We start from the raw sequence: 17,138 nt of genomic DNA on the forward strand, positions 1-17,138 counted from the left end.
GTTAGCTAGGCTAGGGGTTAAGTTTAAGGTTAGGAGTTAGGTTTAATGGGTTATGTTGAGGGGAAGGGTTAGCTAAAAGCGTTAAGGTTAGGGGAAAGGTTAGCTAACATGCTAAGTAATTGCAAAGTAGCTAAACAGTTTTAAGTAGTTGAAAAGTTGCTAATTAGCTAAAATGCTAAAGTTGTCCGTGAAGAGATTTGAACACTCAAACTTTAGGTTGGTAGACGTAAGCTTCTGTTTTACACTCTTAGAAAAAAAATGCTATCTAGAACCTAAAAGGGTTCTTCGGCAGTCCCCATTGGAGAACCCTTTGAATAACCCTTGTTGGTTCCGGGTAGAACCCTTTTGGATTTCTTACATGGAACCCCAAGAGGTTCTACCTGGAACCAAAAATGGTTCTACCTAGAACCAAAAAGAGTTTTCGTATGGGGACAGTGGAAGAACCGTTTTGGAACCCTTTTTTCGAAGAGTGTATGTACCCGTACCAAACATAACATATCATACTAATTTACTTTTACTATGATATGTCTAGTCTATGAAACCAGGCTGAGGAATAACATGTATATGGGAATTTCCGCATGAGATTGGCCCAAATATAGTCATGGTGTTTTGTAGCTTCCTGAAGTAAAATCAATATCCCAGTAATGATCATCACTGTATACAAGTGGGGACATTTGGCCTGTCCTCAAATGGAAAAAAGCTATTTTAGGTGTAAGGTTTAGCGTTAGAATATAAGGTTAGGGGTTAAGGTTAGGGTTTGAGTTAGGGGTTAATGAAAAAAAAGATTTTGAAAAGGAACCAAGTGTTTGTCCCCAAAAAGTCCTCACACGTATAGTAATACCCTGTTGTGTGTGTGTGTGTGTGTGTGTGTTTGTGTGTGTGTGTGTGTGTGTGTGTGTGTGTGTGTGTGTGTGTGTGTGTGTGTGTGTGTGTGTGTGTGTGTGTGTGTGTGTGTGTGTGTGTGTGTGTGTGTGTGTGTGTGTGTGTGTGTAGATTCTCCAGATTCTCCACCAGATACAGTCACATAATTAACATGTTAAGGGTTAATGTGGCTTATACCAACAGTTCCTCAGACCCATGGATTCCTCCAAACTAAAGGCCATAGAAGAGATGAATGAGAGCCCAACAGTAAAGACAACTTTGACTGTCATTCATATTCACACAAATCTTAAACCTTTGACTGTAAATGACAGAACAAATGAACTCCTCAAGAGCAAAGGCTGGAGTACAAACCAAATAATAAAACATTAGATGTTGGTTTATGACAAGTTTACTGTACACATTTTCTCTGAGATAATCTCCCTTTATCCCTTTCTCTCTCTCTCTGCAGCACCTGACCTCATCTCTGTTGGCAGTAGCGTTCCTCACCTCATTTGGGAGCTCCATGCTCTATGGCTATAACCTGGCAGTGGTCAACTCCCCTGCAGTGGTAAGTCCATTGAACTACACTCATATTATCTGCATTGTACATTGATTACTGTCCTGTATTGAATACTCTGCCATGGCCAACTCCTAACTTGTGGAACCCGGAATCTCCCCCAAATCATGTATTGTTGATGTAAACAGAGATTTGCGCGATTGTTGAAGTTACATTTAAATTTTGAATTAAATTTACTTTCACCAGTCTACACTATTGACTATGTGACTATGGACTGTGTCCCACGGACATCAATTTGATTTATGAGTATACATCTCACATACAGTATACAGGGCATTTGGGAAGTATTCAGACCATTTTCCGCATTTTGTTACGTTACAGCCTTATCCTAAAATGGGTCATGTACATTTTTTTCCTCATCAATCTACACACAATTTTAAAAAAACATAATAACAAAGTGAAAACAGGATATTAGAAATGTTTGCAAATGTATTAAAAATAAAAAACATAAATACCTTATTTTCGTAAGTATTTTGCTATGAGACTCGACATTGAGCTCAGGTGCATCCTGTTTCCATTGATCATCCTTGAGATGTTTCTACAACTTGATTGGAGTTCACATGTGGTAAATTCAAATGATAGGACATGATTTGGAAAGGCACACACCTGTCTATATAAGGTCCTACATTTAACAGTGCATGTCAGAGCAAAAACCAAGCCATGAGGTCGAAGGAATTGCCCGTAGAGCTCCGAGACAGGATTGTGTCGAGGCACAGATCTGGTGAAGGTTACCAAAACATTTCTCCAGCATTGAAGGTCCCCAAGAACACAGTGGCCTCCATCATTCTAAAATGGAAGAAGTTTGGAACCACCAATACTCTTCCTAGAGCTGGCTGCAAGGCCAAGCTGAGCAAGAGAAGAGCTCCAGAGTTCTTCGGTGGAAATGGGAGAACCTTCCAGAAGGACAACCATCTCTGCAGCACTCCACCAATCAGGCCATTATGGTAGAGTGGCCAGACGGAAGCCACTCCTTAATAAAAGGTAAATGACAGCCCGCTTGGAGTGTGCCAAAAGCCACCTAAAAACTCTCAGATCATGATTAACAAGATTCTCTGGTCTGATGAAACCAAGATTGAACTATTTTCAGTGGCAGGGACTGGGAGACTAGTCAGGGTCGAGGGAAAGATTAACGGCGCAAAGTACAGAGAGATCCTTGATGAAAACCTGCTCCAGAGTGCTCAGGACCTCAGACTGGGGCGAAGGTTCGCCTTCCAACCGGACAACGACCCCAAGCACACAGCCAACAAAACGTAGGAGTGGCTTAGCCTCTGAATGTCCTTGAGTTAGCTAGAGCCCGCACTTGAACCCGATCGAACATCTCTGGAGAGACCTGAACATAGCTTAGTAGTGACGCTCCCCCCTCCAACTTAACAGACTTTGAGAGGATCTGCAGAGAAGTATAGGAGAAACTCCCCAAATAAAGATGTGCCAAGCTTGTAGCGTCATACCCAAGAAGACTCAAGGCTTTAATTGCTGCCAAAGTGGCTTCAACAAAGTACTGACTAAAGGGTCTGAATTCTTATGTAAATGTTATATTTCAGTTTTTTATTTTTAATAAACTTGCAAAAACTTATTAAAACCTGTTTTTGCTTTGTCATTATGGGCTATTGTGTGTAGATTATTGAGGGGAAAGATACAATTTAATCCATTTAGAATACAGCTGTAACGTAACAAAATGCGGAAAAAGTCAAGGGGCCTGAATACTTACCGAATGCACTGTATCTTTTACACTCTTACCCTCATGTACATCAGAGTGAGACCCCCAATGCTGTATCTAATACTGCTCACCATGATGAGTCCATGCTTTCACACAAAAAATGTGAAAGTCTGAGGCTTAGCCTACATTTTAACACGGATAGTTCAAATGAAAGTGATTTGTCAGTGTGAGGTAGTTTAAACTGTGTGTGCATCTGTGAAAGGTTTGTTGTCACCAGGAATGTGGATTGAATGAGGAACCAGGCTGCTCTTTATCAGAAGGAATGCAGTTGAGGCCATGCAGTTGGAAGGACTGTAGAACCAATCTCTCCGAAGCTAATGCCAAATATATCCTACAGCATAAAGATAATGCTAACTGCATTCTTCAGCCCAAAGCTAATGCTAATTGTATCCCACAGCTATAGGGTCACTGTTGGGGTCATTGGGTATTGTGTCTTTGTCCCTTTAGCCCAATTACAGGCCACTGGTTACCAGTGTTGACTGTTGGGGTTTGGGCTTGCTTTATATTCTTGTTTCAATTGGTGGTGGCTGGTGCAGTATTTGCTAAGACATAATACTAGGTAAATAGCAGGACTGTCAAATATGATTTACATTCATTTAAATGTACAAATATTTGTTAGTTTACTTTGAAAGTAGTCTATGGACAAGGAGTGACTGCAACCCATACTGTTCTTTTTTAAACTAGCCGCAAGAAACATTTAGCGAGATTCTAGTTTGTGGATCAATTCCCATGTACAGTACCAGTCAAAAGTTTGGACACACCTGTCACGACTTCCGTCGAAGTCGGCTCCTCTCCTTGTTCGTTCGGCGATCGACGTCACCGGCTTTCTAGCCATCGCCGCTCCATTTTTCATATGTTCATTTGTTTTGTCTTGTTCCATACACACCTGCTTTTCATTCCCCAATCAATCTACATGTATTTAGTCCTCTGTTCCCCATCATGTCTTTGTGTGTAAGTGTTTATTGTTACGTGATTATTTTGTCAGGTGCTGCACTTTTGTTTTAGACCGTGTTTGTGGCACTAGTATGTTTTTTATGCTGTCATTGTTGACCGGTATGAAAATGCGCCTGTTTAATATACTCCGCTCTCCTGCACTTGACTTCACCTCCCATATACACACCTAACAACACCTACTCAATCAAGGGTTTTTCTTTATTTTTACTATTTTCTACATTGTAGAATAATAGTGAAGACATCAAAATTATGAAATAACACATATAGAATCATGTAGTAACCAAAAAAGTGTTACACAAATCAAAACATATTTTATAGTTGAGATTCTTCAAAGTAGCCACCCATTTGCCTTGATGACAGCTTTGTACACTCTTGGCATTCTCTCAACCAGCTTCACCTGGAATGCTTTTCCAACAGTCTTGAAGGAGTTCCGACATATGCTGAGTACTTGTTGGCTACTTTTCCTTCACTCTGCGGTCCAACTCATCCCAAACCATCTCAATTGGGTTGAGGTCAGGTGATTGTGTAGGCAAGGTCATCTGGTGCAGCACTCCATCACTCTCCTTCTTGGTCAAATAGCCCTTACATAGCCTGGAGGTGTGTTTGGGGTCATTGTCCTGTTGAAAAACAAATGATAGTCCCACTAAGCGCAAACCAGATGGGATGGCGTATCGCTGCAGAATGCTGTGGTGGCCATGCTGGCTAAGTGTGCATTGAATTCTAAATAAATCCCAGACAGTGTCACCAGCAAAGCACCCCCACACCATCACACCTCCTCCTCCATGCTTCATGGTGGGAACCACACCGTTACGTCCGTTAGATGAATGAGACCAAAGCAGCGTGGAAAGTGTTCATGATTTTTAATACTGAACTCCGATAAAACAACAAAATACAAAATCGACCATAAAGTTCTACAGGGCTAGACAGCTACTATGCAAAAACATAGTCAAGGTCCCACAAACTAAAGGCTGCCTAAGTATGATCCCCAATCAGAGACAACGATAGACAGCTGCCTCTGATTGGGAACCATACCCGGCCAACAAAGAAATAGAAAAACTAGAATGCCCGCCCAAATCACACCTCGACCTAAACAAATAGAGAATTAAAAAGGCTCTAAGGTCAGGGAGTGACACACACATGCGTAGATAATCCGTTCACCTACTCTGCGTCTTACAAAGACACAGAGGTTGGAACCAAATATCTCAAAAGAAAGATTTCCACTGGTCTAATGTCCATTGCTTGTGTTTGTTGGCCCAAGCAAGTCTCTTCTTCTTATTGCTGTTCTTTAGTAGTTGTTTCTTTGCAGCAATTCAACCATGAAGGCCTGATTCACGCAGTGTCCTCTGAGCAGTTGATGTTGAGATGTGTCTGTTACTTGAACTCTGTGAAGCATTTATTTGGGGTGCAATTTCTGAGGCTGGTAACTCTAATGAACTTATCCTCTGCAGCAGACTGCTTTTCCTGTGGCGGTCCTCATGAGAGCCAGTTTCATCATAGCGCTTGATGGTTTTGTCTGGATTAACTGACCTTCATGTCTCTAAGTAATGATGGACTGTCATTTCTCTTTGCTCATTTTAGCTGTTCTTGCCATAACATGGACTTGGTCTTTTACCAAATATGGCTATCTTCTGTATACCACCCATACCTTGTCACAACACAACTGATTGGCTCAAATGCATTAAGAAGGAAAGAAATGACACAAAAGTACTTTTAACAAGGCACACCTCTTAATTGAAATTCATTCCAGGTGACTACCTCATGAAGCTGGTTGAGGGAATGCCAAGAGTGTGAAAAGCTTTCATCAAGGCAAAGGGTGGCTACTTTGAAGAATCTCAATTATAAATATATTTTGATTTTGTTTAACACTTTTTTGGTTACTACATGATTCCATGTGCTATTTCATAGTTTTGATGTCTTCACTGTTATTCTACAATTTAGAAAATAGTACAAATTTAAGAAAACCCTTGAATGAGTAGGTGTGTCCAAACGTTTGACTGGTACTGTAAGTCAATCTTATGTTGAAATTGCATGCTGTTCTACATCGGGTTCCTATGTTTTAACACCCATCAGAACACTCTGTTACACTTTTAAGGAAGTAGGCAGTGTACCGTAATTACAATTTGACCATGTGTTTTTTAAATTGCAGTTCAATTACCAAATCGCTCTCTAGTGGGCTCATGGGTGGAATGTTATTCAAATGTTTCATAATTCCCTAAATAATAATCAGGTTTCTATGTCAACCGGTTTTGTTATATTTCAGACTTCTGTGATGCACATTGAATGTATAAAAAAATGTAAGACACCTGCTCTTTCCATGACATAGACTGACCAGGTGAATCCAGGTAAAAGCTATGATCCTTTCTTGATGTCACTTGTTAAAGAAGGATTTTTAAGCCTTGAGACAATTGAGACATGTATCGTTTATGTGTGCCATTCAGAGGGTGAATGGGCAAGACAAATGATTGAAGCACACCAGTTTGGGGGGTGGGGGGGTTGCAACCCAATATTAGGAAGGTGTTCTTTATGTATGTTTTGTACACTCAGTGTATATAAAGTGTATTATTGGGATGCAAACTCAAAATTGAATACATTTCAACTCTATATCTGACATGGTACAGGCATCTTCTTATTTTAAGACTATTACCATGTGTGTGAGGTGTAAACTTTTCTTCCCAAAGTAAATTTGTTTAAGACTACTGTCATGTTTGAATTGGACAAAGGCGCAGCGTTGTATGCGTACATTCTTATTTTATTTAGCGAATGAGCACTGAACAAACTAACCAAAATAACAAACCGTGAAGCTATACAAACGAGTGCTGACAGGCAACTAACTACACATAGACAAGAACCCACGAACACAAAAGGGAAAATGGATACCTAAATATGATCCCCAATCAGAGACAACAATAAACAGCTGCCTCTGATTGGGAACCATATAAGGCCACCATAGACATACAAATACCTAGACCTACAAAACCCTAGACATACAAAAACCCTAGACAATACAAAAACTAGCATACCCACCCTCGTCACACCCTGACCTAACCAAAATATAAAGAAAACAACTACCAAGAATGACTCTGTGTGACCCTGATTACGACCACTGCAGTAAAATGTTAGGTTAACAGCTGGACTGTAAAGTGAAGCTTAGCCAACAGTTGTCCATTCCAATTCTATAGTTGGAACTGTAGAGATATGGTTGGAACACTGCTTTAATATCTGCTCAAGTGAACTGTGAAATAGAGCATGACCAGAATGTTTCTGTTTGTATGTTTGAAATACACTAAGGTCTGATTACTATCATCAGAACACACATACGCACGCACACACGTATGCACACACACACACAGTGCAAGGTCTCTTCATTTCTCACCGTTCCTCGCCTGAGTCTGTGAGTGGTTGAATTGATCCTGAATTGGCCACACTGTAGATTAAGAGGTTAATTAAGTTTTTTTTTAAAAGGACATAGCAGTGGAATTGAATTAGTCCTGGTCTGTGACCTGAAAATGCCAGGGAAAGAGGAGAAGCATGGGCCACATGACAAGGACTCCCAGTTTGGTTGTGATTCTGCGTTCCCCTCTATAGGCTCTCATTGGCCAGATAGCGATGGATTAAATGTAAGTGGGGCGGTCTCATTGACATTGGCATTTTGGGAATGTAAGATTGATAGTTATATAGTGTTTTGTACAGTTTGATGCTGGTAACAAATTGAGGTCTTAGTGACATTATGTAACACATTGTGTGCTGTATGGCATACTGTGTGTCATACAGTCATTTGAATTGTGTCGCACCAAGTTTATGTGATAACACCTCTTTGCCCCTCTCAATTTAATTCTACTCAATGAGCTCTATTGGCATGATAGGTATCTTACACTGGCAAAGCAAGAGCACAGGAACACATTAAATAAATCATAGTGATTAACAGTAGTAATACTGTTTTCTCCCCGCTTTGTTTCTCTCGCTCTCTCTCTCCCTGTTTCACTCTCCCCCACAGTACATTAAGGACTTCTACAACAGGACGTCAGTGAGCCGTAATGGTACGGGGCTGGATGGGGAGGCTCTGACCCTCATGTACTCTCTCACCGTGTCTGTCTTTGCCATTGGGGGTCTACTGGGATCCCTCATGGTGGGCATGCTTGTCACCAGGTTCGGCAGGTGAGACCCTTACACGCTCCCCATACGCACACTCCCAGTGACACACACTCCTATACAGGTTTTTCACAATATTCTCTGCTCCCCATTCGAGTCAGTGTTCATCTGTAAAGATTTGGAAAGTTCTGTCCTTTGAAGACCTTTGTTTTGGTTTAGGCCAATGCCTGAGACCTCCAGACACTGTGGCTGCAGGGTGGCTGTTGGCCAGTTGACATGAACAGCCTCAGAGACACAATGCAGCATCTGGACTGGAGCTCTGGGCACTGCCACCCTGCTACCCTGCCACCCTGCCTGGCTTTCTGAGCTAGTCACACACACACACACACACACACACACAATTGAGGGCATTAGAGCAGCGCCCTCATCTATCACCCCTGACCTTCTCCCCTCTGATCGCAAGGATGACCATGCCCTCCCTCCTTTGCTCTCCTCTGCTCTTCAGGGTGCACACTGTTCGTCCTGTCTGCCTTTCAGAGTGCATAGTGTTTAGTTACACTGCCATTTAGAGTTTAAACTCTTTGTACAAGCTACCCAATGTGCTACACTTGTTCTGTTCCCTCTGCCCTTTAAAGTGCACACTCTCTGTCCCCTATACCCTTTGGAGTGTAGTCAGTGCGATCTCTGTCCCCTCTTGCCAGCCCTCTAAAGAGTGTTTTGTATTCAGTGCAGGCTTAGATCTCATTTATCTAAAGGACTCACATGATCTGACTGGACATTTACATGCAAATGAAAGAGAACCATTTACGAGCCCAGTTATGAGCTGATCATTTTCATCACCCAACTGTGTTTTATGGGCGATCAGAACTCAAAACGCCCTCCCTGACTGTATATCAGGGGGAGACTTTACTATTCTATGTCATAGAAGTAATGAAGGTGTACCTGCTATTGCCTATGGTCCACATGCTTTTATGCACAGCTTCATACATTGGTACATTAATTAGCTAGTTCTGATAATCCACACATTTTAATGGTGGACAGAGCCAACCATAATGTGTGTGTGTGTGTTGTGCGTGTGTGTGTGTGTAGGAAAGGCACAGTGGTGAACTCAACGGTATTGGTGTTCATCGCTGGATCTCTCATGGGCTTCAGCAGGATCTGTGGCTCTCCAGAGATGGTCATCTTTGGCCGCTTCGTCACAGGGATCCACTCAGGTACAAACACATCAGCGTGCCCACTCAGTGAGAAGGGTAAGGTTCAGAGTTGAGAGTTAGAGTTAAGGTTATAGGATAAGGGTCAAGGTTCAGGAATGGGTCACTGAGGAATGTATACATACGGTATAAACGTGGCACGGTAGCTGGGCAAAGTTCTGAATTTGGCAATAACAAGAAAGTGAATGTTTGCTCACTGTTGTGTCTTATCTTGATTTTTGGTCGGTGAAAAAAATGTCCACGTCGTCATCGTTGTGTTGTGTAGGTATCTCTCTGAGCGTGGTGCCCATGTACCTGGGGGAGATAGCTCCTAAGAACCTGCGTGGTTTCCTGGGGCTCGTGCCCAGCCTCTTCATTTGTGCTGGGGTCTTCTCGGCCCAGATCCTGGGTCTACACGAAATTCTGGGGAAGGTACGCCAAATACCATTTCCAGGAAAAGCTTTACACTTGCCGTTCATAAGTTTAGAGATGGATTCATTTTCAATGGTTTGCGTGTTGCATTTTTGGGGTTATGTGTGTACTGCACAGGAGGTTGGTGGCACCTTAATTGGGGAGGACGGGCTCGTGGTAATGGCTGGAGCGGAGCGGAATGGTATCAAATACAAACACATGGTTTCCACGTGTTTGATGCCATTCCATTTGCTCCGTCCCGGACATCATTATGAGCCGTCCTCCCCTCAGCAGCCTCCACTGGTGTACAGCTGTACATCATGTAGGTGATGATTGTGAGTCGTTTTCTCATGTTTACAGGAGGATCACTGGCCCCTGTTTCTCTCTCTGGTGGTGATACCCACCTTCATTCAGCTGATGCTGTTGCCATGGTTTCCGGAGAGCCCACGATACCTGCTGATTGAGAAGCATAATGTCCACGCCACCATTATAGGTCAGTATGCTAGACGACACCATTGAGACGGGGACACATACTTAGTATGTGAATAGTGTGACCTCAGGGCTATGATTATTTCCTGTGGCAACGTTGTCAATTCGAGTCATGTGCCAAACTGTTTAGTTAACCATCAATGACAAAGTTCAAGTCATATTTCATTTTCATTTAATACAAATGCATTGTCATTGCCTGTTTCAAGTGTAACTTCCTGTTTTATTTCCTACCTCAGCGTTGAAGTGGTACCGGGCCAAGTGTAACATCCAGTCAGAGATCGAGGAGATGCAGGAGGAGCAGCGCTCTCTGTCGTCGGTGGAGACGGTGTCGGTATGGCGACTGATACTGGACCCTTTGGTGCGCTGGCAGCTGCTCAGTGTGGTGGTCATCAATATCGGCATGCAGCTCTCCGGTATAGACGCTGTAAGATTACTCATCTGTTCGCTATGGTGCTCCTCTCCTTCTCATATCTCTCTATCCCTTTGTTACTCCTTTTTTTAGCACTCCTCGGCCTCTCTCTACCTCTCTCTTTTCCCCCGTTTTCACCCCTATCACACCCTGCTCATTCTCTGCCATGTCCTTTCCTTACTCTCTCACCCTCTCTCTCCTACACTCCACCTCTTATCGCTCTCTCACCTTCTTCCCCCTCTCATCCATTACAGTCGGGCCCACTACACCGAGAGGCTCAGTTGAAAGGCAGAATGAATGATTCCTCATCTTTTACAAGCCTCATGTGATCATGTGGTGAAGAACCCAAAACTACGAGTCATCATTTAACAGCAATACGATTAGCTAAATCCCTTCCTGAATTATGCTACTGAGATGCATTAATTATTCAAATGATTACCAGGACACTGGGGCCAACAAGTGCACATTTTACCCATCAGAGCTGAACTCATTAGCAGCCTCATCTCTGCAATGTATTTTTAGCAGCTAATTAGCTTTGGCAATCTATTTGAGGCAGCTTTGAAACACAGGTAGTGAGGATGAAGACGGTGGTGATGGTGATGAGGATGATGGTATCAGGCAGATACCAGAGGAGAGCTGTAGGCTAAGTGGAGGTGGCCGGTGGCAAGCCTTGACACTGTTCTGTGACTGCAGCAGGAGAGAGGAGTGTGTTTAATGGGTGTGTAGACTTGTGTGTGTTGGTTTCTTACTACCTCCAACTCCTGATTTCCCCCCCTGTCTAAAGTTAACCTCCCCAAAGCCCCAAATTGAAATCAATTGAATGTGAGTGGTTGTCCACTGTTACTCTGTGCCCATACTGTGCCACCTGTTCCAGGCTGTCCCACTTGTGCCCATGCCCCTCAAGCTCAAAAGTGTCTTTCTCCATTGTAGCTCTGGTTCTATACCAATGACATCTTTAGGAACGCGGGCATCCCAGACCCAGAGATCCAGTACACTACAGTGGGTACAGGAGCCATCGAGATCATTGCTGGCCTCATCGGGGTGAGTCTATGGAGGAGACATGGGATTGGTTGTAAGTTTGCCCTGTCATAGTTTTCTCTTTTAACGGTTGTGTTATTCATGTTTTGTTGCTTTCTGTCTCTTTGTATCTTGTGTTTCTCTCTGCCCCTTCTCTCTCTCTCTCTCTCTCTCTCTGCCCCTTCTCTCTCTCTCTGCCAATTCTCTCTCTCCCTCTCTCTCTCTCTCTCTCTGCCCCTTCTCTCTCTCTCTCTGCCCCTTCTCTCTCTCTCTCTCTGCCCCGTCTCTCTCTCTCTCTGCCCCCTCTCTCTCTCTCTCTCTCTCTCTCTCTGCCCCTTCTCTCTCTCTCTCTCTCTCTCTCTCTCTCTGCCCCCCTCTCTCTCTCTCTCTCTCTGCCCTCTCTCTCTCTCTCTCTCTCTCTCTCTGCCCCTTCTCTCTCTCTCTCTCTCTCTCTGTAGTGTTTTACCATAGAGAAACTAGGCAGGAGGCCTCTCATCATCGGGGGGTTTCTAGTCATGGGATTCTGCTGTGCTGGGATCACTCTCTCCCTCGTTCTACAGGTCTGTATTTGTGGTATTTGTGTGCGGGTGGGTGGGAGGTAGGGTGCACTGCATTTGTGTTTTTACTATATTAATTATATCCTTCTGATATGACAGAGAGTACTTTAGTATAGTTTATCAATCAATCAAATGCATTTTATAAAGCCATTTTCAGCAGTTGTCAGAAAGAGCTTTACAGATCCCCAGCCTGAAACCCCAAAGACGGGCGGGATCACAGTGGCCAGGAAAAACTCCCGAGAAGGCAGGAACATGTAGGGAGAAACCTAGAGAGGAACCAGGCTCCGAGGGGTGGTCAGTCCTCTTCTGGCTGTGCCGGGTGGAGATTTAAGAGTGCATGCGGTCAACTATAATAGAAATCTCCTTATGGAATATACTGACTCAGTTAGGTCATGGCGTCTTGTGTCTTCCACTACACTATGCTTACAGGTTCACTTACCATTCATGCGGTATGTCAGTGTTGGATGCGTGGTCGGTATCATCGCTGGTTTCTGCATTGGGCCAGGTGAGCTGCATTCTTCTACTTACTCTATCTTACTCTTCTCCTCTCAGTTATGAATTTACTTTCCATTCATTTGAGCAGAGAGCACACATGCAGACACGCGCACACAAACACACACACACACACACATCCAGGATTCATACAGGGATACACCGGGGTGTGTTGCCAGATTTGCTGGTTTCCGACCTCCTGGTGTGTATTGAAAGGGCGCCCTCTGGAGGTCAAAATTGAGCGCTTGTTAATGCAGCTAATGGCCTTGATCTCGCCTCCTGATTATCTGCCTGTGTGTGATGATGATAAAGTCTATATCCCCTCTAAGATAGACAAATGAGAGTGTGTTCTGTAGAGGGACGTATGTATGTACATACCCGACTACATCCCCCTCTGGTCCTTAGTGGATTGGCTCATTCTGTTGAGGATCCTGTCTTTAATTAGGCCTCATCACGCCTCATTGGTCAGAAAGGTGATGAATGCTGCCGCTCAACAGCAAATCAAGATGAATAATGAATCGGGGGCCTAACTCCTCATCAGTCGAAAAGTGTTATTCCTCCGCCACCCACAATGATGAAGCACGAATAATTATGCACAAATAAGGCAGCCTGGGCTCATGTTCATTCAAAGGGTCATTAGCAGTGTAGTAACACAAGGCGTTGCATATTCATCACTTGTGACCAAACGGGATTAGATCGATTACTACCACATTACAATGGTAAACAATTGCTCAGGTGCCATCCAGAGCTGGGTTTAAATAGTTTGCCTGAACGTTTTCTTGAGCCTGCCTGGAGTACCAGATTGGCAGGTCGGGTTTACACTTTTGGGACTGTTCCATTGATTCCATTGCACCAGGCAAGCTCAATCAAACGCAGCTAGCGTTATCACTCTACCTGTCAGTGTGTTTACATAGTCTGTGTTTGTATATGGGCTGAAATTATTGGTTTAATGTGTGTGTGTGTGTGTGTGTGTGTGTGTGTGTGTGTGTGTGTGTGTGTGTGTGTGTGTGTGTGTGTGTGTGTGTGTGTGTGTGTGTGTGTGTGTGTGTGTGTGCAGTGTACTAACGGTCAGTGTATATATTGTAGCGGGTGTTCCTTTCCTGATAACGGCAGAGCTGTTTAAACAGTCTCACCGCCCAGCAGCCTACACTGTGGGAGGATCCCTCAACTGGATTTCCAACTTCACAGTCGGCTTCGTCTTCCCCTTCCTACAGGTAACCAACTGCCTCTGCCCTCACTTAATCTGTCCTCACTTCATATGGCCTCTGTCCTCACTTAATAATATGCCCTCTGCCCTCAATTAACTTGACCTGGCTGTGCCCCTACTTAACATGGCAGCATCAGGGTTGCTGGCATCAGAACTTCAGGTGCCACCTACTGCCGTTGTGCCCTTGAGCATGGCACTTAACCCCTAGCCTGCTCCAGGGGCTCTGCAGTGCAGCTGACACTGTGTTGCTTCCAGCCTTTTGTGTATATGTGTGTTGCCCGGGGGTGGTATTCTACTTTGCCTGGCCTCAGCATGGCTCTGCTTCTTCCTGACATGGCTTTACTTGACATGGTGTCCACCCTCACTCAGCATGGCCAACGTCTTTGCTCCTCAGGACCAATGCCTGTGCAAAAAAACACAAATCAGGGCCAAGCACTATGGATATTAGAATCGAAATCCTTTGTCTGTCTGTCCATCCATCCCTCCCTCCCTGGTGTCAGATGTCCGCTGGGTCCTACTGCTACCTGGTGTTCTGCTGCGTGTGTCTGGCGGTGGCGGCCTTTGTGTTCTTCGTCATCCCCGAGACCAAGAACAAGACGTTTGTGGAGATCAGCCAGATGTTCGCCTCCAAGGAGGCGGTGCCAGAGACCCAGGGCCTGGGCCATCCCGACCAGCTCAAACTGAGGAAGATGAACGGATACGGAACCCTGGAGAATGGATCGCTGGAGTTTGACAGCTCCTCCTCCGTCCCCTGATAGTGGCTCTGAGAGAGAGGCTGGCTGCATTCCAAAACTCAGAAGTAGCTTTTTTTCCCTTCAGTATGACCATTGATAGGTAAAAAGCTGGATTGGCTGCCACAAAAAAAATCATGGGAGGAGCAGGATACAATATCACGTCGTACTGATTTACTTTCAGATTAACCTGTGATTTTGAGATCATGCAGTAAAAGAGACATGCACACATACTGTAGGCACACATAAATATACTGCACATATGCTTTCTTTTTGCCTTTTACCTTCCTATTCCAAATCAGGCCTTTGTTATTTTGCAGTCATTTAAAGGGTGTCTGGGTTATGTCAAGACTGACAGATCTGTACATTTTTCAGAAGGGTGTAGCTTGATGTGTTTTATACATACTGTATGGTTTTATCAAAAGCCAGAGTTTATTTTCTAATATATAACTGTATTTGAACTGTGTACATTCAAATATTTTATCAAAGTAATAATATGCAAAGCTTTATGATGTTTATGATCAATTATATACTTGTTTTCAGAGCAATCCTTTTTATTGTCTAATAAATCTCAGGAGAGACATTCACTTTGTTTTAGTCATTAGAATCTAACACAAAATATGATGTAATGGTTTTGAAAATTCTTTTGGGGTTTGGGGTTGTTTGGGATATGTTACAACCAGTATTGTTTCAAGTGTTCTTGTGCAGCATATATAACTTCCCTGGCAAGCTCTGCAGATGTATTGCACATACCAGCTAACAACAAACGTTCCCACAACTTCAGAGAACGCTCCATTAAGAGTCTCATTAGGTCACTAACTAATGTTTTCATAGGAATGTGCCCATGATGTGCAAGGAATGTTTCCAAGAGACCATCCCCTTAATGTAAAATTGAACTTACCCAGGAAGTGGTTACCATGTTCTCAGAATTTACAATATTAATGTTTTCGACATGTTTCATGGAAACGTTGAAAGAACATTCACGTGTCGATCATTTCTGAGGGTTAGGAGAATATTCCATCAACGTCTCACCAAACAAAGACAGAATATGGTTGCCATGTTCTCAGAACAGAAGATATGAATGTTCTAGACACGTTTCATTTGAACGTTGCAGGAACATTTCTGCATATCAGTTGTCAGGACGTCGCCTGATGGTCCCAAAGAAACGTTCTCCCCCTAAAAAAAAACATGTTTCATTTGACATCACGCCTTGTTACGCCCTCATGGTTGTACCAGTGATCCATTTATAGCTCGTTGTCTGTTGGCAAGGTCAGGGGTACTCTCACACAGTTCTTTTCACCTGGGATTTAAACTGACAAACTCTTAATTCACCACATTCGGATCTTCCTGCTAGCCACCATGTCTGTGTCAGGTATTGGTTCATCATTGATTTGATTGGTTTATTTCAGCTATTTAAGGGTTTTCTGTATAATTGTCTAATCTTGGTGGGGCATGTTAACCTGTTTTAATGATACTCCTGAATCACTATGATCAATAAAATAGTTTGTTTCCTGGACTTTGAAAAGAGCTGAGATTTACTTCAAAGTACATTCAGCCTATTGCTTACCTATCAAGTTGTTTCATCTACATAAGTGCCTAGGGAGGAGGGGTTAGGGTTTCTTATGGGCAGGGACTAACTATACTGGCCCAGTAGGCACATGCTCTAGAGATATCTTTTATTGGGACAGTGGTTAGGGTGTTTGTCATTATTTGGCAACAGTTGCTACACACCTATCTGATTTAATTCAAATTAGTTATCAATGACACGTGTGTTCTACATGGTATATTTGTTGTGGATTTCAAAAAGACGACAGAGTTCTCATTGAGATGCTCAGATATATATAATTAATAAATGCTGATCATTTATGAGGTCGTGATATCGTGCTCAAGGGGAAATCCTACAGATGTATAGTTTGTATAGAAAATAGATACGACAATTGCCTTTCATTAAACTGTCTCGTGTCGATAAAAACAGCTGGACGTTATGACGTCACACCTGTAATAAAAAGAAAAGGTGATTGAAGTGTTGCCATTATACATTTAGGCAAATTGTGCATTAATAAATTGGCGACAGGTTGTATGTATGTCCTCCTACCTATCGGGTTCACGTCTCAGCTAGCCCGCAAATGTTCAGCATGGACGGAATGCAAGAATTGACAAATTTTTGCCATATTCTTATAATTATCATGTGCCAACGTTTCGCTACGGTCCGTAGTCTACTACAGTGAAACTTGCACTCCTGTAAATCTGAAATAATTGGATGGTAAAACTTGCATCCAGCCAACTATAAAAGCAAGGCGAAGCAATTCGGCCAATCTTGAAAGTCAGGACAATCCTTATCCTGCAAATAAACATTATTTTCATAGTTTAAACAATAGGCATTTATAATTAAATGTGGAGTGGAGCTTAATAGTTAAGAGTTGACATCACCTGCCAG

General features: G+C 43.2%; 1 protein-coding gene across 1 annotated transcript; it reads left to right on the forward strand.

Moving 5' to 3' along the window:
* The first annotated feature begins 1,077 nt into the window (after positions 1–1,077).
* Positions 1,078–16,217, forward strand: slc2a15a (solute carrier family 2 member 15a). Its single transcript, XM_031821840.1, has 12 exons — positions 1,078–1,128; positions 1,331–1,429; positions 8,104–8,264; positions 9,288–9,412; positions 9,675–9,820; positions 10,160–10,292; positions 10,525–10,712; positions 11,628–11,738; positions 12,173–12,274; positions 12,701–12,776; positions 13,850–13,977; positions 14,471–16,217. Exons 1-12 carry the CDS (start codon positions 1,078–1,080, stop codon positions 14,723–14,725), a joined length of 1,575 nt encoding a protein of 524 aa, XP_031677700.1. The 3' UTR covers positions 14,726–16,217.
* The last annotated feature ends 921 nt before the right edge of the window (positions 16,218–17,138 follow it).

Source organism: Oncorhynchus kisutch, linkage group LG4 (assembly GCF_002021735.2).
Source record: "Oncorhynchus kisutch isolate 150728-3 linkage group LG4, Okis_V2, whole genome shotgun sequence".
In the NCBI taxonomy this organism is placed as follows: Eukaryota; Metazoa; Chordata; class Actinopteri; order Salmoniformes; family Salmonidae; genus Oncorhynchus; species Oncorhynchus kisutch.

Excerpts from the sequence above, each read along its gene's own strand:
- slc2a15a (XM_031821840.1), top strand. The coding sequence starts at position 1,078 with ATGGATTCCTCCAAACTAAAGGCCATAGAAGAGATGAATGAGAGCCCA. Across the intron at positions 1,129-1,330 it reads AGATGAATGAGAGCCCAACA|CACCTGACCTCATCTCTGTT; the intron begins GTAAAGACAACT and ends CTCTCTCTGCAG. Across the intron at positions 8,265-9,287 it reads CTTGTCACCAGGTTCGGCAG|GAAAGGCACAGTGGTGAACT; the intron begins GTGAGACCCTTA and ends GTGTGTGTGTAG.